The 19,966-nt window shown below is 47.2% G+C and overlaps 2 protein-coding genes across 2 annotated transcripts in view; one reads left to right on the top strand and one right to left on the bottom strand.

Moving 5' to 3' along the window:
* The window catches only part of LOC139805811 (putative ankyrin repeat domain-containing protein 20A4), an 88,528-nt gene that overhangs the window by 2,308 nt on the left and 66,254 nt on the right, over window positions 1–19,966 (top strand). The window contains exons 3-13 of the mRNA XM_071764652.1: window positions 714–1,247; window positions 1,659–1,773; window positions 2,020–2,193; window positions 2,306–2,412; window positions 2,907–3,044; window positions 4,277–4,530; window positions 5,499–5,532; window positions 5,612–5,681; window positions 6,535–6,601; window positions 7,081–7,157; window positions 7,499–7,649. Of these exons, the coding sequence (XP_071620753.1) occupies window positions 1,027–1,247; window positions 1,659–1,773; window positions 2,020–2,193; window positions 2,306–2,412; window positions 2,907–3,044; window positions 4,277–4,530; window positions 5,499–5,532; window positions 5,612–5,681; window positions 6,535–6,601; window positions 7,081–7,157; window positions 7,499–7,649 (1,408 nt within the window). The 5' untranslated portion in view covers window positions 714–1,026. The remainder of the gene's footprint in view (window positions 1–713; window positions 1,248–1,658; window positions 1,774–2,019; window positions 2,194–2,305; window positions 2,413–2,906; window positions 3,045–4,276; window positions 4,531–5,498; window positions 5,533–5,611; window positions 5,682–6,534; window positions 6,602–7,080; window positions 7,158–7,498; window positions 7,650–19,966) is intronic.
* Window positions 1–19,966, bottom strand: part of LOC139805812 (ankyrin repeat domain-containing protein 7-like) — a 44,184-nt gene that overhangs the window by 13,879 nt on the left and 10,339 nt on the right. The window lies entirely within an intron of this gene.

Genomic DNA, 19,966 nt, shown 5'->3' with positions numbered 1-19,966 from the left:
GCTGCCTGTGGAAGGTCAGGCTGGTGCTGGGGCCTGCAGAGGATGTGTTTGCAGCAGGGAACTTTGAGATGATTTTCTGTGTAGCTGGGTGTGACACATGTAACATGGTGACAGTTAACATTTGTGTTAACTCTGCCAGGAGAATTCTAGATAATCCATTTCCCTCTAGTTATGGGTTAGACTTGTCTAGGGAAACACCCTGTACTTGTGCAATGGCAGCGGAACTTTTGCAGTGAGCTCTGTGCAGTCAGAGGAAGCTAGTTTGCCATTAATTTAATTAACTTGCTGTTAATTTCAGCAAGTGCAACTACTTAGAAGAGACTTAGCTGAAAGCAAAAGTGTAAAACAGAAAATCACCTTTATCCTGGCCCAAACCAGGACAAGATGACAAGTGAGAGACAAGAAGTTGGCTACACAAGAAGGGTTATTTTACCCTCTCTAGCTACTCCTTTGAATTGGTTATGAAAAAGCCTCTCCAGGAGCAGAACTTACCAGTTCTTTGTATGACTCATAGAGGTGGGGGAGAGCTCAGCTTCTCTCAGATACTTCAGGGACCATTGTCACCTGTAGTTAGTGGCAATGAGTGAATGCTGAGGCTTAAACCAATGCAAGGTTTAAGGATTAAAGGAGCCTTTTCCTTTCCTTCAGCCCCCTCCCCCCCCCCCCCCCCCGTGAATTGGTTCAGTCCCTTCCCTCCCCCCCCTCCCCCGCAGGTGGTTCGGCCCCGCCCACGGTTGCCCCTGGCAACTGCCGTTAGGGGCGACTCTGCCGTTGTGGCTCCTGTGCTGAGCTGTGCTGGTCTCTGCCTCTCCGGCTGCTCCTGGTCCTTGCCGTTGGTTTGCTCCTTTCTCCCTCCTCGTCCCTGCCTTTCCCCTGTCATCCACCTCGTCCCCGTCTCTCTCTTCCCTGCCCTGTCCCTGCCTTTGCCCTTCCCCTGTCATTAACCCCCACCCTTCCGGCTCCGCCGGCTGCCTCCCGCTGTTCCCTCAGGGCTGTGCCCGTGCCACAGCCCCCAGAGCTCCTGAGATGGGGCAGAAATTCAGCAGGAAGCGTCGGGTGTCCCGCTCTGGCAGCGCTCCTGGGCAGCCCTGCGGTGCTGCCGCTGCCGGCACCGGTGCCCCTGAGCCTCAGCAGCAAGGTCTGGGCAGGCTGCACCGCGCGGCTGCCCGCGGCCACCTGGCCTGGCTGAGGCGCTGGCGCCGGTGGATCGAGATTTGGGGCATCGATCGCCGCGACAGGGAGAATCGGTGAGGGGCTGTGGCCGCTGCTGGGACACCTCGGGTGGCGTGCGGGAGCATCCCCCCTGCAGGGTTTGTGTGGGATCCCCTTGGAGCTGATTGCTTGCAAAGCAAGATGTGCCCTGTCAGCTGGGAGGGGGAACTCGAGAGCTTTCCAGTGCTGGGAGCTGCTGGGTGGGCGCCAGTGCTCCTGGAGGTGCTGGGCTGCTGCTTGGCCCTGCTCTCCCTGCAGGGTTCTCTTGCAGCTGCTGAGGCCTCCCCAGGTCTCTCCTGCCCTGTGGGTGATGTGTGCGGGGTTGCAGCAGCAGCAGCAGCAGCAGCAGCAGCAGCAGCAGCAGCAGGGTCCCCCGGGCTGGGTGGTGCCACAGCTTTGGTTCTTTCCTTGTCTGTCAGTGTTAAGCTCCCGTGTTTAATTCTCAGGACACCTCTCCACCTGGCGTCTGCAAACGGCCACACAGAGGTCGTCACATTTCTAGTAAGGCACCGCTGCCAGTTGGATGCTGCTGACAATTTTGGGAGAACACCCCTGATGATGGTGAGTGAGAGAAGTTCTGCTCTTGGCAGAGGGGCTTATTGAGTGTGCATGAAAGGAGAGGTGTCTGGCAGGACTCTGTGCGCAGAGCTGTGCGGAAACACGCCTGTTGGATTTGGAGTGGGACAGGCAGCTGTCAGGTCATCTTTGCAGGTGCTCTTCTTTGCCAGTGGTCAGAAGCTGGGTGAGCTGTGATGGAATGAAATGTGAATTTTGGAAGTCTTCCCTTTTTTTGTGTGTTGTTCCCAGGCAGTACAGTTTCATCAAGAAGACTGTGTGGCTTTTCTGCTAGAGCACGGTGCCGACCCAAATCTCACCGACACCGATGGCCACACTGCCCTCCATCTGGCCATCCAGGCTCATAATAAAAACCTCGTGAGGCTGTTACTCAGGCATTATGTCGATCATCGTGCCAAGAATAAGGTAAATGTTTCTATTTCTTCAGCAAGTCCTTTCCGAAAGTGACGTCAGTATTCCTTGTACAGATTTTTTTTTACTTTGATTATTAGCATGATGTATTTCTCTGACTTTTCAGGAGGGCTTTACCCCACTAGCTCTTGCTATCTCTGAACATCAGGAAGAGATAGTAGAAATTCTCCTGAAAGCAGGAGTTGACGTGCATGCTCGAGACCAGCATCAAAGGTAAGGGGTTTATCCAGATGTGTCCCATTGGTATTCTTTCTGTTGGATTGCTGAGAAGCATGGGAATGTGCTCTGACCAAAAGCAGGGGGCACTCGGAAGGAGCTGTTTCTGTGAGACTTCTGTGTGAAAGCAGTGTGTGCTTGGCTGCTGTGGTACCTCAGGGGCTGCTTTCTGCATTGGGGATGTCCAGGGGGCATTGTCTGGCAGGAGATGTGTCATGAGCCTGGCAGCAGTGCCTCAGTTTGAGAAACCACCTCCTGCACAGCAGCCTCGTGTGCACTGAAGTGTTGTGCATGTGGCAGCTCTGTCTGACCACGCAGCTGTTTTGACTCCCTCTCCCATGTTACTGTTGCTTCTAATGGAACCTGCTTTTTCTTTTGTTCATTGGAATGTAATGGGGAAAAGACTTTTTCTGAGAGCAAGCAGGAATGAAACGAATGCTTCTGTGTCTGTGTCAAATGATCCATTTCATAGGATGTTTTGCATCTTTCAGAACCCCACTCATGATTGCTGCTTCTGTTGGGCAGCTGAATTTGGTCCAAGTTCTCCTTTCTTACGGTGCCAATATTTCCCATGAAGACACTGATGGGAACACAGCTGAGGATTATGCTGGTCTTCATGGGTATTGGAGGTAAACTTTGAACTTTCTGATCAGAAGAAGTGGTCAGTTCTCAGTGTGGCTTTGGAATGTTGTTGGTGGCAGCACCAAGGTTTAATGGTGTGTTTAGAGCTGTGTTGAAGGTGTGCTCAGTGATGTCTTCTAATGAGTGTGGTTGCTGTGCCCAAGAGAGTGGGTCTGTAGCACCCTGAGGGACCCATGAGGGGTGGAAGAGGCAGGGCTCAGGATTCCCTCCCATCTCCTGCCAGCCTCTCTGAAAGCCCAGAGGATGGGCAGCCTGGTCCCCGCCTGCTCCCTTCTTCCCTGCTGCTGGGCTGCACTGGGAGCTCTTGGGCAGAGGCTCCTGTTTTGTCATCAGCTCGCCTGTGCTCGGCAAGATCCGAATCCATCAGGTGCCTGGGGCAGCTGGGGACCCCTCTCCTGAGTCGGCCCTGCTGCAAGGGGCTCTGGGACACTTATAGCTGTGACCATGGAGATGGGCTTATGTATAGACTTGCAGATATTTGTTCCTCATCCCACGTGTTCCTGTCTCTTCCTCTTTGAGCAAAGCTGTTTGGGTCTTATTTTCACACCTTCAAGTCTCTCTTCCCTATTCCCCTTTTATCTTCCCTTGGGAGGGTGGAGGGGGGTACCAGAGCAATTCTGTCACCTGGTGTTTGGTTAGGACTGAGACACCGTGTCTAGTGTTAATTTGGAGGCTGAGGGAAATGTCTCTCCAGGATTGTTTGTTAGAGAATCTTTCAAGTGTTGTTGCTGAGCTGAGGTCTGCCCAGCAGGAACTCTCCAAAGTGTCTGTAGCCAGAGGAGGAACTTGGCAAGCTGACATGCGTGTAAAGCCTCTGCCCAGCCCAGCACCATTGTCCTTGCTGACTTGCACTGCAGTGCCCAGGAACCACCAGCCTTTTGTTTCAGAGGAGATCTGACTGAGAGCCCTTCGTTGCTCTGATGCACAGCTTTGTAGGTGTGGGGGTTCCTTCTCTCAGGTGGTTATGTGTGCCTAAAAGGCAGACTGAAAAAATGTTCCAAGCAGGAGCTTGGAACTTGGAAGGTGTCAATGTGCATCTCTAGGGTAAGAGCCCTGCAGTGAGTTCTGTGTGAATTACCCTTAACAAATACTGAGGAGAATGCTGAGAATTTGTATGAATATGTGTAGGGTGGATAATAAGTTGGTGTTAACTGTTGTGCTGGATGGTGTATGCCAGGATGTGGTTCTTTCTACCAACTCTATTTCTTTCTCTGTGCAGTCTGAGTCAATATCTGGCAAAATTGGAGGACACATCAGAAGCTCCTGCAGGGGATGCTCAAGGTGACAACATACTCAACATACTTCGAATTCCTGAGCGGGCAAGAGCTGCAGGAGAGCTGGAAGCAAAAACAGACCAGGAGAACAGAGGAGAAGCTCCTGCATGTGATACAGAAGATACCAGCATAGTCATCACTCCTGAGGATGCAGGAGCTGCTCCATTTATGTGGGGTGCACCTGCTGTGGACAGAGGAGGTAGGATCCTTAACTACGGAGGAGCTCAAGAGGACAATGATGTGGCCTTTTCTTGAGGTGGTTTGTATTGTCAGGACTGACTGTGCTCCCTGGTGACTTCAGTGCAGGCATCAGGAGGAGCAGCACAAGAAGCTTTGTGAATGTGCGCTGATTTGTTACTTTTTGGCCTTGTCAGGCTGTAAGGGCAGTTGTGATTTGTGTGCTCCATGTCTACTGACAGGGTTGTGTCCTACAGAATTAATTTTTGAATATAAATGAAGATAACTCTAGATTGGGACCTGTTCTTCTTTTAGCTTTTTAAGTGTGTTATATCTGCACTGTGTGGCAAATGGACAGCAGAGAGTGTTCAGGGAGCATTTCTTGGCATTAACAGTGCAGTCTGGCTGGCACTGCAAAGCACATCATGAGAGTCCCTTTGCTGTGCTGCAGCAACAGAGGGCTAGAGGGTAAGCTGGGGTCATCCTGAGAGACCTTCTGAGGTCCTCTGAAGTGTATGTTTTGGGGAGGAGTCCTTGTGCCACATCCATTCCATGTGCTTGTGGTCAAATCAAGAGAAGCAGCACTCCCTGCTGCTCTGAGGCAAATGTTACAGCCCTGTCACCAGGGAATTGGGTGTTGGGTACCTGTCTTAATAAGAGAACCCCAGCATTTGTTGGCTTGAAATATCAGGTGTTACTGAGCAGGATGGGTAGAGAAGGTGGATAGTGATTTGTACTCTAAATAATATAACAACACAGGGAGCTGCACCCACAGGTGCCACACAGAGTGTTCCAGGAGGCACAGGGGTGCATCTGTACGCCGACCCTCAGGTGTGACTCTTGCAGCAGTCACCACACCCATTTGGGTCCAGTTGTGGCCAGTTTCATTCTGTATGAGCTGTAGAGTTGTCCATGTTAAATGTTTGTGTGTACTGTTTAATTGTTAGCTTGCCAAATCTAATGTCAGCATGTCATTGAATCTTTGAACAGCCACAGATGACCTTTGTGAAGGAGGCTCAATAAGGTGAGACTTTACAAACCCCTCCCACTTGCTTGAGAGGTGATTTAAGAGACATAGCACTCATTTTGCTTTGTTTTTGAAGGAGTTCTGAGGAGGAGGGGGATGATGATACCTGGAGTGATTCTGAAGAATCCATCTGTTTTAGCCCTAAGGTATGGTGCAGTTACAGGAAAATGTCCTCGAAAAATAAATCTCTTGAAGGCAAGTTTTCTCTGGGATTGAAAGAAACTACAGTTCAGCCAGCATTGTTTTCTTCTTAGAAGCCATCTCTGGCTTCCAGCCTTCTCTGGCCTGCTGTCAGATTTTGCAAAAAGACCTGTAGCTGTGGCAGAGCAAGCAGTAGATTTGTGGTTTGAGGCCAAAGTCATAGGTACACACTCACATTATTTTATTTCTTGCTCATTTGGATCAGCATCTGTTGCTGATGCTGGGATTCTGTAGTGATGGGGAACTTGAGTGTGGTAGTTCAACCCACTCACTAATGCTGGAGATGCCAGCCAGCATCTTTAGTTTTGACATGATCTCATTTTCTTGCATTGATTTAAATAGAAATGATGCATTTTTCTGCTGTGATACTGAAATTTAGGGATACTGGGGTAAGTGTACTTGCAGGGGCTGATTTATGCATCAGGTCTGGTGATGCTAACAGTGCCTTGCATTCTGCACCTTTGCAAGTAAGCATTCTGAAACTGTGAGAGCTGAATTTTACTAAGTAATAGAAAGATAAAAATCAGATGAGTGAAACTGTTCTGCATGTAAAGATAGTTTTGGAAGCACTTTGCAGAAGGGTGCCTGCAGAGTCTTTTGGGGTGGAATACTCACTGAGTTGGGTGTGTGAGGAGCGTTTGTGTAGTTGGAAGTGCAAGATAAATGCAGCACCTAAGCACTATGAAAAAGACAACCTGATTATATTTCCTGTTCAATATTTGATGTGAAAACAATGTTTATTGTTGTGACTACTAGGGCGTTTAGAAATTAAACATTTTTTCTAAAATAAATCTTTAGGTCAAGAAGGAGCAGAAGCCAAACTTGTTGGAGTTATGGAACATTTTCCTGAAGTACGGGAAAGCTGGTAAGGAAAAGGTTGCATGATGTCCTGCTCTGCAAGTAGACTTTCCAAGTAGGTTTTTTTTTATTTATTTATTTTCTTACTCTAGAAAGTGAGAGAAGTAAATTTTGAAAACAAAGGACTTTTTCATTTGAGAAATAAAAAAGCCATATAGTTCAAATAAAGGTATTAATCACCTCCTAAGCCTCTGTCCCTGGCCAGTCCTTCCTCCCTCCTGGTCCTCCCTTAGCTGGCTCATTTTCCAGACATTCCCAGTGACTCCTCTCCTGTGAGTAAGTCTGGCAAGGTGCCAATTGCAAGATAAATAAATAACTCCTTTTATTCACATCCATTCTAATTTACTATTCATATGTGGTTGAAGACAATGTGATTATTCTAGAAATGGACGTCCCTGGTGAATAACGAAAACCTCAAAAAAAGAACAGGGGCGTAGCAGAGTGAACTAAAACCACTGCATCTCTCCCTTCTTCCCTGGTGTGTAGGTCTCCAGGCAGACCTGGAAGCTCTCCAGAAGGAGAAAGCTGAGGAAGGTCAATGGACATCTCTGTGTGGTTCTCAGGTACTTTGTGTGAAGGACAGGGAGGTTGCCATGGTGGGGCTGGGGAGGGTAGGAGGGAGATCCAGGAGCACCTGAGAGCTTGCTGTAACTGAAATGAAGCTGGGCTGGCGTGAGGGAGTGCTCCTTGGGGGCTGTGCAGAAGCAGGGCTGAGACTGAGGACAGGAGGCATTTCTTTCTGCTGCTGCAGATTTCCATGGAAAAGCTGAAGGCCTTGTAAAAGCAAGCTCAGCCAAGTTTCCCTTCTGTCTTAGGCAGGAAAAGTCTTTTTCAAGCTGGCAGTGGGTGGCAAAGCGGGTCCTTGTTTCAGCTCTTTCCAGCTGTTTGGTTTGATCTCTTTTAGGAAGAGTCACCTGAAGAGGAAGAAATGGAAGAGAATCAGGAGAATGAAGAATTCAATAAAGAATTGTGGGCTGCAATTGCTGCATGTGTCACCAAGTACATTTTAAATGAAAGTCCTGGTATTTTGACAGGGACTTCAGAGAACAAGACTGGTGAGAGGAATGATTTGTTTAATACTGATTGAAATTCTTCCTCTATGAATGCACAGTAAATGACCAAATATTGTGTTGACTTCTGATGCCGAATTTTTTCCCTCACTTGTGAATCCTGATGGGATTCCTGTTCTTTTTCGTTCTTTCTTTGAGAACTGAAATTGTGGCTTTGTGTTGCAAACAGTGCTGTGTATCAAGGAAGTGCCCTTCTTGCTTTTTGTGCTGTGTTCTCCCTCTGAACCAAGTGTTTTGTGTCAGCAAGCTGCATGCACGTTGCTGTGTGTGACCTGAATGAACACTGACCAAGTGACAGAAGAAATATTGTACACCTATCTTTACTGAAACAGTGGAGGAGCCTCAGGCCTCAGAGCAGGAGGAGGAGGAGGAGGCCCCCTTTGCATTGCTGGAAGCATCTTGCTCGTTACTGCATGGACCACAGTTTATCTGAGAGAGAGAGAGATCCTGCACCTTGAAGACACTGGAGTGAATTATGTGTGGCCATACTGATAATCAGAAACTTTCTTTTTTACATAAGAAAGTTAAATGCCACCAAAGAAAGGATTTAACACAGATGCACATGAAATGTGTATTCTGATCATTTTCTCTCTAGCTGGTCATAAATTTGAGGGGATGTGATGTTTTGTGTTAAGATTATTCTCACCATTAATCAAGATGCACTCTAGGAGTAAATAAGTAGCATTAAGTCGTGCTGGTTGTAAAAGTCTCTTGTTTTTACTGTAGGTGAGCACTCAGGATCTGCTTTCCATACGTCATCACCAGCAAAAACAGAGGCCTAAAGGAAGCCACTGACAGCTCTGGGGTGCAGGTATGTGAAGCCAAATATTTTGCATTAGAGTCTGGACTGATAAGTGGCATTATAGAGTAAATTGGATTATACAGTAAGGTCAAGAAAAGTAACCAGAAAGTGACTAATGGTGATGGCAGAGTCCTGCAGAGGAAAGTTGTGTTACTGTCTAAAGTTGGGTACAGTCCTCTTAGGATGAGGAAAAATCCTTGCCAGATGCAGGATATTTGCTGTAGTGCTGCTTTGTTTCCAGCTGGTTTGCTTCAGTTTTGAGCAGTGTTGTTCCTGCTGTGCTGTGCAGACAAACAAAGCAGTCAAATGCTTTTTCCCCATGCAAAATGCATATTGAAGGGAAGAGGGAGATTTGTCTGTAACAGGCAGATGTGTGTGATTAGACGTGCCTGGTTTTCCCCTTTGTAAGAGAAAGCTCATGCAAAAAACTTTGAAATTTGGTGACTTTTGGTGTTATCCCTGCTTCTGTTTTTTGGCCACGTCAGGAAGTATTTGAAAAAGATTTTTTCTGATGGCATTCATGTGGGGAATAGGGCAGGCATCCTGTTGGTGTTGGGCATCTGGGGCAGGGCTGGGCAGAGGGGTCTGGAGTCCTGAGGAACACCTCAGAGTGTCGGGATCTGGAAGAGCAGCAGCTTCAATATGAGCATCAGATGTATTACTATTACATGAGTTCCTACAGGGATAAGAAAAGAAAACTGAGAGATAAGTCCCAAAAACGTAAAGACCTCCTGTCATCATCTTCTGAGACCAGGGCTAGAGTAAAAGAGCTGGAAGAGCGTGTGCAGTGGTGCGAGACTGACACAGAGAACCAAGGTGTCTGTCACTGTCTGGGGTTGTGTGAAAATCTGTTGTCCAATTTGCTGTTTAGGTTGGACAGATTTCCTATAATTACACAGATTATAAGGGAATATGAGGACCCAGTTTCCAAGGGGCAGTCTTTCACTTCTTTTCTGCGGAGGAAAAATATAAGTAGAAATTCAGAGCAGCTGCCAGCTCTTGGCTGGTTTGGCTGAGAGAACAGCAAGAGGGAAAACAAGATGGGAATCAAAATCAGCTCTTTGCCTTTGGTTCAGTGGGGGCATCTGTTTCCATTGTTAGATACTGGCCTGCTGGGTGGGAAATCTGATGAAATATTCTCAGGAATTGTGTCCCTTGGCTTTCTGTGGAAGTTGGCTGACAGATGGAGGTGTAGTGCAGCTGCTGTGGGGAGAAGGTGGTGAGGTGCAGGTCCTGCCTGTAGATCCTGTTGTGTGCCCAATAGCAAAGCAGTTCTCCTGATGGGTAAAGATGAAAAGGTGATGTGCAAAGCAGTCTCTGGAAGGGCACCTCAAGGGCTGCTGTTGTGTAGAGGCAGGGAGATGGGAAGAGTCCCCACAAGGCTGTCAGGGTCCATGAGCTCCAGGGGCAGGAGCAGTCCCACGCCCCCTCCCCAAGAAGAGTAGCAGAGAGCCATGGGGATGAGCCAAGGGTGCAGATCCCCAGGGCAGCCCCTGGGGACAGGCAGATCTGCATTCCTGCCAGGACATGGTGTCCATGGGTGAGGGTCAGGGCTGAGAGCAGTGAGACCCAGCCCAGGCCACCATATGGAACGCCACCATCACTCAGAAGAACTGTATGAAGCTGGCTTTGCCCAAGGTCACCCTCAGTCCCCATCTTAGGTCCTGGGGACCCAGAAGCAGAGTTCCCAAAAGTGCTTTTGAGGTGGTTATTGCTGCTGAGTAGCATGAAAGAAAAGTCACCTGCCTTTGCTGGGGCTCATGGTTAGTGCAAAAGTTTGTCAAGTTTTTGTGTTTCTCTTGGAAGAGTTATTTTGAATGACAGGGAAGGTCATTACATTGAGGCAGATTTAAATAGAATCAGAGAAAGTTTAGGGTTGGAAGGGACCTCAAAAGATGATAGAGTCCAACCCCCTGCGAGAGCAGGGTCACCGGCAGGAGGTCACGTGGGAACAGATCCAGGTGGGGTTTGAATGTCTCCAGAGAAGGAGACTCCACAGGCTCCCTGGGCAGCCTGTGCCAGTGCTCTGTCACCCTCACAGGGAAAAAAATTCTCCTCTTATTTATATGGAACCTCCTATGCTGAAGCATATATCCATTGTCTCCTGTCAAGTTTCTTCCTTCTGTTAGAGCCTCTTTCAAGTTTCCACCATGCCAGTTTCCTCTCCTTTTAATGACTGACAGGATATCAGGTTTGATGTTCAATGGATACAGAAAAGGTCTGCTTCTGGAGGGGGGGAAGAGAAGGACAGAGTTGTAGTTGACCATGGGGGCCTAAGGAAAGGCTGATATTTCCTGCACATTTTTAAAATAAACTGCAGCTTTCACCTGCGGTGGAGAATACATCTTCCTCCTTCAGTAAAAGCCATGTTCTGAAGCACTATTTAAAAATTTCTCAGTGTAGAGAAAAAATAGATGGTGTGTTTGTCAGTTCCATAATGAAGCTTGACTGTGCTGACAGTGTGCAAAAATTCCTCTAAAGCATGGGACGTGGTGTTTGTGCTGAAACCAGAAGGTGGGTGGGCAGGTATGGGTGTGTTTGACTTCCCATGGGCACACGAGCATCTCCCAGCAGAATAGTCCCAGTGCTTTTCCAGGTAGGCCTGTGGGTGAAATGCTGCCAGTTTGGTGCCTCTTGGTGTCTGACCTGCTGCAGGAGAACTGAGAAGGGCTGGGAACCTGAGGAATCCTATCAGAAATGATGTGACAGCTGTTCCTTTTTAAAAGGAAGCCCTTGGTTTCACTCTGATTTTGGTACTGAGTCAGCAGATGACAAATACAGTCCTGGTGCCCTTTACCAATTTTTCACAGATTGACTTCTCTTACATCCTGCTGAGTTCCTTTTCTTTTCTGTTTGTTTGTTTGTTTTGTGTCTCCGTCTACAGCTTGATGACCTTTTTTGGAAGCTGGAGGCAGAGCCTGAGGCAGGCGTGCAGGGAGAAAACCAAACTCAGGCTCAGTGAACAGAGGTGTGAATCCTGGGGAGGAACAACTGGAGAAGCCCAAACAGCAGCTGCATGCAGAGGTGAGAAACATCACCCATCAGTTCTGAGAACAGAAGCCACCAAAGTGGCAGGGTGGGGGACTCCTTCCTTGAGGAACCCTTTTCTCTCTGCCCTCTCCTACAGAGACAGTGTTCCTTCTTTAGCAGCTTTGATGAATAACAGTGCTGAGAGGGGGGGATTCTTTCTGAGGGAGAAGAATTCTTGCCCGTGGTAGCTCTGGGGTTCTGCCTGGGTTGCTGAGGGGAGTGAGGAGGCTCGGGTGCCTCAGGGAGGAAATCTGTGCCCTTGCCACTGGGCAGGTTCAGCTGAGGGGTGGGAGAGTTCCCTTTTTCTTTGTGGTGGGTAAAAGTGTGTTACCTGCTTCAGGAGCAGGCAGCTTCCCAGGACAGACTGGAACAGAGCAGAGCCCATGACAACGATGAATTCAGAGAGAAAGCTGCTGCTCTGCAGCATTGGAGACCTTGAAAGGGAATTGGACAGTGAAAGGAGACCCTGAGGGAGAGCATTGCTCTAAATCAAAAATATGAAAAGCTGTATCTGGAGGAAGTGAAAAAGAGAAGATGCCTACAAAACAAACTGAAAAGGTGGGTACATGCTTTTTGGAGTGTTTTAAGGGATGACTTTTTTCTTGTGTGTTTTCCTCCAAAACTTCCTCTTCTACATCTGGTCAGCATTATATCTGTAAACCCAAGGTGGCGTATTTGTGAGGAAGGTTCCTTTAACCCTCCCTCTGTCTTAATGAACTACAGAAAGCCAATACTGCACTCCATGAGAAGTGCATTAGAAGAAGAAGAAACAGGGTTGCAGCATATGAGGCAGGCATGGGTAAGCATTTTGAAATCCTGTTCTCTACTACTGCTGAAGAGAATCCATGAGCAGGGCTGTTCCAGTTCATTTGTAGTTCCAAACCATGTGGTCTGTTTCTGTTCCTTTTCTGATTTTGTTTTCCATCTGCACTCTTGTGTCACAGGAGTCTTGGCACTGTTGATGTTTTAACTTGCTTCATTTACATGTTTTTCTTTCTCCCTGAAGAAGACCTTGGAACTGAAGGCCATTTTTCTTTCTAATTCATCTCCTTAATAATCAATAGTCTCTTTTCCCTGCAGCCAGGTACAAGGTTTGTAGCCAAGTACTGTTTAATGTTGGGTGGAATTTTATACTGGCAATGTTCTGTCTCTTGATGGTGTTGGGTTTTGATTCCAACTTAGTGATGGAAACCCTAATGCTGCAAGAATGTTGCAGTTGCTATTTGGTCCAATGGAAAGAATGACTGCTGCAGAGCACTTTCAGGCCTGATGTATTTGTCCTGCTGTGGCTTCTGTGGCAGTGAAGGGTCTGTAGGGTGAGAGTGCCCGGATTTCACCTGTTAGAGTGGAACTTGTTGAAACTCTAGGAGTAGGCTGGTTTCCCCCTCCTTGCCAGTTGTGAACTTCAGAAAGTTCTTGGTTGCGAGAGTGGCTGCGTCAGGAGTGCCAGTGCTGTTGTGGAGTTGAGCTCCCAGCCTCTGAGTATCATCTCCCAGAGTCTCCCAGGGTGCAGCTCACTCTGTGCTCAAGCACCCTGGGTGGGGAGGCAGTCAGTCAACACTGCTTTCTGCAAAAGAGTTCTTGGGAAGGTGAGTGCTGCCAGGGAGCCCAGTATGAAGAGATGTGCAGTGAGATGAGTAGTACCTGCTCGGGGGGAGGTTTGGGATAGCTTGTTGGGATATCTTTTCCAGGGAGGTGGGGGGAAGGAGAACAGTGCAGGCAAGTTCTGTTCCCCAAAGGGTCTGTATTTTGCCTGGCCCTTCATTGTCTTTTCCAGAAATCAGTGTGCTGGCTTTATTTCCACCCTTTTCTCTTTCCTCAGGCATGGATGAGAAGCACAGAGCTATGAATGGAATGAATTAGTGGGAAACAAGATTCTTTTTTTTCTCTTTATTCCTTTGCACAAGTTATGGGGTGTGGTCCTGTGGACCTTTTTTCTGAGAGCAAGCAGGAATGAAAATCATGACAGAGTCTGTGTCAAATGATCCATTTCATAGAATGTTTTGAATCCTTCAGAACCCCACCCATGATTGCTTGCTGCTGGTGGGAATCTTCATTTGATCAAAGTTCTCCTTCATTACAGTGCTGGTGTTTCCCATGAAGACACTGCTGGGCTGACAGCTGAGGATTATGCTTTTATTCATGGGTATTCCAGGCCTCCAAACTTGAAAATTTGCCGACCGCTCATTGGGATCTCATCATTTCCTTACGCCTCCCACTCCACAACAAGCACCGTGTTGTTCTCCTCAGTATGTGTGCCCCAATCCTCCAAGCTGACCATGCAGAAAAAAATCAAATTCTACAGCCAGCTGCACTGCCTCACCCAAAAGGTTCCTGCAGATGCTAAGATCATAATCCTTGGTGACTCCAACACCGCAGTAGGAAAGAACTATGAAGCCTGGAAAGGAGTCCTGGGCAAGCATGGTGTTGGAAACTGTAACGACAATGGACGTCTCCTGCTGGAGTTTTGGGCTGAGCAGAACCTCACCATCCCCAAAACTCTCTTCCAACAACCTGGAAGCATCCTGGATCCAAGCACTGGCACCTCACTGACTGTGTCTTAGTGGGCCCGAGAAATGTTGGCGATGTCCGTCCTAGCCAAGCGATGCCTGGTGCAGAATGTCCTACAGACCACTGCCTTGTGCCATGCAAACTTACCCTCTGCTTGAAGCCCAAACCTAAGAGGGGTGGCATCCCAGGGAGGAGGCTCAAAGTGAACCATCCTCCAAAAGGTACAGTGAGAAACAGCTTCCAGGTAAACCTTCAAGCTGGGCTTTTAGATCATCCCACAGATCCCTCTCCTGAAGCGCTTTGGCAGCACATTAACAAGAGCATCCTGCAGTCCTCTGAAGAATCCCCAGGGTTCTCCTCAAAGAAAACCAAAGATTGGGATCTCACCCAAGAGAGATCCCAGAAGTGTTGACAAAGAAGAGAAGCTCTTAAATTTCACTGTCTTGTAAAAGGTAGAGTGAGAAACACCTTCCAGGTAAACCTGCAAGCTGGACCTTTAGATCATCCCATAGATCCCTCTCCTGAAGCACTTTGGCAACACAGTAAAAAGAGCATCCTGCAGTCCTCTGAAGAATCCCCAGGGTTCTCCTCAAAGAAAACCAAAGATTGCTTTGAGGAAGACACCTGAGAGATCCAAGGATTGTTGACAAAGAGAAGAGAACCTCTAAAATTTCACTGTCTTCCAAAAGATCCAGTGAGAAACAGCTTTGATGAAAACACCACGGTGCAGTCATCATCACCCTGTAGAAGAAGAAAGGAGAAAAGTCAAACTGCTCACACTACTGAGCTGTAACTCTGCCCTCCATTGCTGGAAAAATCCTTGGAAGAAGCCTGTGGTTTTCCCTGGAGGTGAACTTTTCTTGTGTCATCACCAGCAAAAAAAGAAAAAAAAGGCCTAAAGGAAGCCACTGACAACTCTGGGGTGCAGGTATGTGAAGCCAAATATTTTGAATTAGGGTAAGGACTGCTAAGTAAAATTATAGAGTAAATAGAGAGTAATTATAGAGTAAATTATCGAGTAAATTATACAATAAGGTAAAGAAAACTAACAGAAAGGGCCTAATGGTGATGGCAGAGTCCTGAAGGGCAAGGTGGAGTTGCTGTCTGAAGTTGGGTACAGTTTTCTTAGGGTGGGGAAAAATCGTTTCCACGATGCTGGGTATTTCCTGTTCTGCTGCTTTATTTCCAGCTGATCTGTGTTGTTCCTGCAAACAATGCAGTCAAATGCATTTTTTTTCCCCATACAAAATACGTCTTGAAGTGAAGACGATGTGTGTGATTAAACATACTTGGTCTTCCTCTTTGTGGGAGAAAGCTCTTGCAAAAAAACCTTGGAATTTGGGGACGTTTGATGCTTTCCCTGCCTCTGCAAAACATGTGTGTGTTGGGCCATGCTAAGAAGTGTTTGAAAAGATTTTTTTCTGAGGGTATTTCTGAGGGGAATAGGGCAGGCATCCTGTTGGTGTTGGGCATGTGGGGCAGGGCTGGGCAGAAGGGTCCTGTGTAACACCTCAGGGGAGAGTGGAGCACATTATATTCCCACTTAAGGGACGTGGTTTAGTGGTGTTGGTTTCCCAGTTGGACTCGAGGATCCTAGAGGCTCTTTCCAGCCTTAATGATTCTGTGGTTCTGTGATTCTGTCCACACAGGAGGCATTGGCCCAGCTCCAGAGGGAAAGCCATTTATTCCATCAGCTGCTGCACAGGGATGCTTTAATGACATTTTCCACAAACTCTGCTGAAAAGCAAGTTTCCATGCTGGAAAAGATGAACGAGGAATTAAAGGCCAAGTGTGCTGGTTTAAGAGAAGAAGTCTTAAACTATGAGGCTGAAAAAGTAAAAAAAGGGAGGTAAAGGACACACTTTTTGCAGTGTTGAAGGCTCTGAGCAGTGTTTTGCTGTTCATTTCTGCATTCTGTCTTTTGGGACCTGCCTGTTCGTCAAAAAAGTCAATTTCAGCCTTTCTAGGCTTTCTCTTCTCTATTTTGTGATGCGCAGCAATATTTACATTTCTTCTGTGTGGCTGTGTTGGGCTAATTAACTGGTCAGAAGACTGATTGGAATGTTAAAGTTCTTTTCTGCAAATTCCACCAGTCCCAGGCGGAGCAAAGATTTAAAAGTTGCTGTACCCATTTTGTTAATTTTTATTTTCTGGAAAACAGGAACTAGTCCTGTTGAGTAATTAGACCCTGTTTGTCTGTGAATAGTGATGTGCACAGTGCTTTAAAATTCCATTTCTTTCTTCCTCTCAACCCCGGAGTGTTTGAGTGAGGTGAATACCTGCATGTGTCAGATATAACCACCTTATTCTTCATTTTTCAGTTTCTTTATGAGGGAAGAGGGGGAAGAATTCCAGGAGTGCTGTCAATGCTTTTACCCTGAGAAAAACGTTGTATTCCTAGTGCCAAAAAAAAAGGTTTCTTTGGGAGATGGTAGTTGGGTGGGTGGCTGGAGGAAAGGAGGGACTGTCGGGTTTGGTTGTTCCTAATCCCCTCTACTGTTCCTGGTTCCTGCCAGAGATAATTCTTTGTGTCTGAATATTTCAGATCTGATGGAAAAAAAAATAGGAAAAGCCTACAGAAAACTTCGTGGAAGATAAAAGAACACACTTCCCATCAGTGGCTGCAAATCCAGTTCACCATTCAACTCACCTGGCACCAGTCTGGTTCTGAACAGAAGTCCAAGTCCAGTAGGAAGCATCCCCAGTTCACCCAGAGGAGCAGAACCATTGATGAACAGGATTTCCTCTTCTGCAGCCAAGGTAAACATTTTGAAATCCCATCCTCAGCTACTGCTGAAGAGCATCTGTATGCAAGGTTGTGCTTTTTAGCCTAAACTTACAACTCATTTGCAGGGATTACTCATGGTGTAACTCCTCCTCATCCCAACACAACATCTAGGTGTGCTAGGGGTGAAAAGTTTGGGTTTTGAGGGCTGTTTTCCAAGAGTGCCCAGAAACCAAAGATGATGCCATAGGATGTTCCCAGCTAAGCTTTAAATGAAATTTTCTTACCTAGGATGTATGACTATAATAAAAAAATCTACCACAAATCTCACTTCATACTTCAGTGTAGAAGATCCACTGTGTGTAGGAGGCATTTGGTTTTTTATGGAGTTCTCCTGGAGGAGCTGTGAATTTGGTCACTGCTCTCCCTTTAGTCCTGCAGAGAGGGCCCTTCCCTCCACTCTGCTGGTTTATGGCCTCACTTCTTTGGCCCTTGAAGTTTTTGCCTGGTTTTGTGTGGATTGGAAGAAGGTTTTAGAAGTTTAATATTGCACAATGTTAATGGTGTGTTTTCTGAATAATTCTAGTACAGGCGGGAACTGGATGAATTTGTCTCTGAAGAAGCTGGACATGGTAATGTGTCATGTTAGAGTAAGTAAAAAGATGACTGCTCCTACCTCTTGAAAACAACATCTTGAAAGCTGTTTAGTTCCTGTGCTAAGCACAGGGGGTTTTTCCGCTATCTTTACACTTACTTGAACATGGAAATTTTCTTATTATAAAATGCTTTGTAGAGCTTTAAGCAGCTGCCTGAAAAAAAACCCCAAACCAAGCAGAAAGGAATCTTACCCATTTCCTCCACACAGATAAACTTGGCTTATTCTGAAGTCACCTTTCACTGGAGTTTATCCTCAATCACAAGCATAAAAGGAGCCCTACACAGAGTTTCAGACTTCAGCCATCACTTCTCCTCCCGTGTCCAGTGATTGCCTCCAGCACTGACCAATAACACACACCCTCTGCTGTCAGTTCTTGGTCTTTGCTTTCCCTTGCTCATTGCTTGTGTTTGTAGCTCCTCTGTTGCAGTCTTTTTTGAATAGGCAAGAAGAGGCTAATCAGTGACAAAAGTTATCCTTTCTTTAGGGAAAGACCACTCAGTAGTGTTCAGGCAACTGTCAGGGGAGTTGAATGTTTGTCATCCATGGCATCAAACATGTTCTGTGATGTGAGGCCTGATGTCCCAGGAGGAATTGCACTTATTTTTGTGATGATTACTCCAGAGTCACAGCTTTGGAGTGACTGGTGCTGTTTCAAAGCAGGAAGCCCCTGAGCCAATTTCCTTCTGTTGCTGTCTGCTTTTAACCACAGAGAGTGTTCAGCTCTGGCTTCGTAGCCGTAATGTTCTGACAGCGACCTCTTTGCCCCTCTCTCCTGTAAAAGTAACACCAGGAATCTTGTCTCTTTTCTCCCCAGGAACTGATGAACTTTAAACTACATCTTTGGGAGCTTATTCCGTATCTTGTGATGGATCAGAAGACATGAAAATATGCTTCTGTCAGTCTGAATAAATGTTCCTAGTCTGTTGGATGGATGACAGCCCTGTTGCCCTTCCCTGGTGTTTTTTTTGATGCGTAGGCCCCCATTCCCCATCCTCCTCTTTCCTTTCCCTTCCCCCTTTCCCTCCTCTCCACTCCTCCCCCTTTCCCTCCTCTCCCCCTTTCCCTCCCCCTCCCCCTTTCCCTCCCCCTCCCCCCCTCCCCCTCTCCCCCTCTCCCCTACTTCCGCACTCTCCCACTCCCCCTCTCCCCCTCTCCCCCTCTCCCCTTCTCCCCTTCCCCCCTCTTCCCGTCTCCCTCTTTTCCCCTCTCCCTCTTTTCCCCTTTCGCCCTTCCTTCCTTTTCCCCTTTTCACCTTTTCCACTTCTGCTCTTTCCCCCTTTTCCCCTTTCCCCTTTCCTCTTTTCTCCTTCTCTACACCCTTTCTCTCTCCTTTTTTCTTATTCTCCTTTCTGCTTCCCTTTTCTTTTTCCCCTTTCTTCCCCTTTTCCCTCCCTCTTTCCTTTTTCCCCTTCCCGTCTCATTCCCCCACTTACCTTCCTTCTTTCCCCTCCCCTTTCCCTCCCTCTTTCCCCTCCATTCCCATCCCTTTTCTTTTTTTCCCTCCCCTGCCCTCCCCACCCTCTCCTTTTTTGTAATTTTTGTCAATAAATTGATTTGGATTTTGGTTTTAAAATTTTCATCAGTCTCTCACCCTTATTTCTTGCTGTTAATAAATGTGCTCCTCTTTACCCTTTTCCATTTTCTGCACACCTGCTTTATGAAATGGAATAGAAAAAGACCCCATATTTCTGAAGCAAAAACCATAGCCTGCTTTTCAAGAGTGCAGAAAGGGCCTTGGAAGTAGAAAGACTGCTCCAGAAATCACTTGGGCACGAGCACTGTGCTCATGTCCTTTGCTGTGTGTCTGGCATGGCTCAGTTTGGAGTGCCAGAGCTCAGCTCCAGTTCCATGCTGTGGGCCAGAGGGTTCATTTTCCTAAGGAAAGCACATGGACAGTGTATTTCTTCCCAGTGCTTCCTGATGCCACTCAAGTTTCAGAGCCTCATTCTAAAAGAGGCTTCATGGCAGCTCTGCTCTAGAGCTGTCACACGTGGCTCCACACCGAGCCCTCTGATCTGCTCCCTTTCCTTCAGACACAACTCACAGCAGCAAACACTCATCTTACCATCTCCCTTTGGGGATCCAGTCAAAACTTGTGCTGCCTCTGCCCAGAATGACTTCTGCAGCCTGACCAGCACCCGACAGACACATCCTGCAGAGGGGGACAGGACTTTCCTATTTGTCAGACAGAAAGAGGAATTTGGATATCCCCAGAGAGAGCAGCTCTTCAAGAAACAGGCAGTAAGCTCTAAGGCACAGAGAGCTTTGCCATTAAGGTCTCTTATGGAGAAAAGAATTCACTCCTGAATACTTTTGGTGGAAGCATTTGGTCCCTGCAGAGAAATCCAGTGGGTCCCACAGCCAAGCAGAGAGCATCCATCCCTTGGTGGTCAGCAGCTGGAACAAAGGACCTCATCAGCAGGTTTTCCAGTCTATTTGCTAGTTTGTGTTTCCTGTATCTATGGAATATCTCTTTATGTCACACCATACCACACTGTCATTCTGAAGTTAAGAGGATATCATTTTATTTCTGCAGACCTCTGCTTAGTGTAAGGTACGGCTAAAACCCAAACCAG

The sequence above is a fragment of the Heliangelus exortis genome, chromosome 20 (genome assembly GCF_036169615.1).
Source record: "Heliangelus exortis chromosome 20, bHelExo1.hap1, whole genome shotgun sequence".
Classification (NCBI taxonomy): domain Eukaryota; kingdom Metazoa; phylum Chordata; class Aves; order Apodiformes; family Trochilidae; genus Heliangelus; species Heliangelus exortis.
Note: the sequence above shows the minus strand (reverse complement) of the source record. Positions and strands in the feature narration are given on the sequence as shown.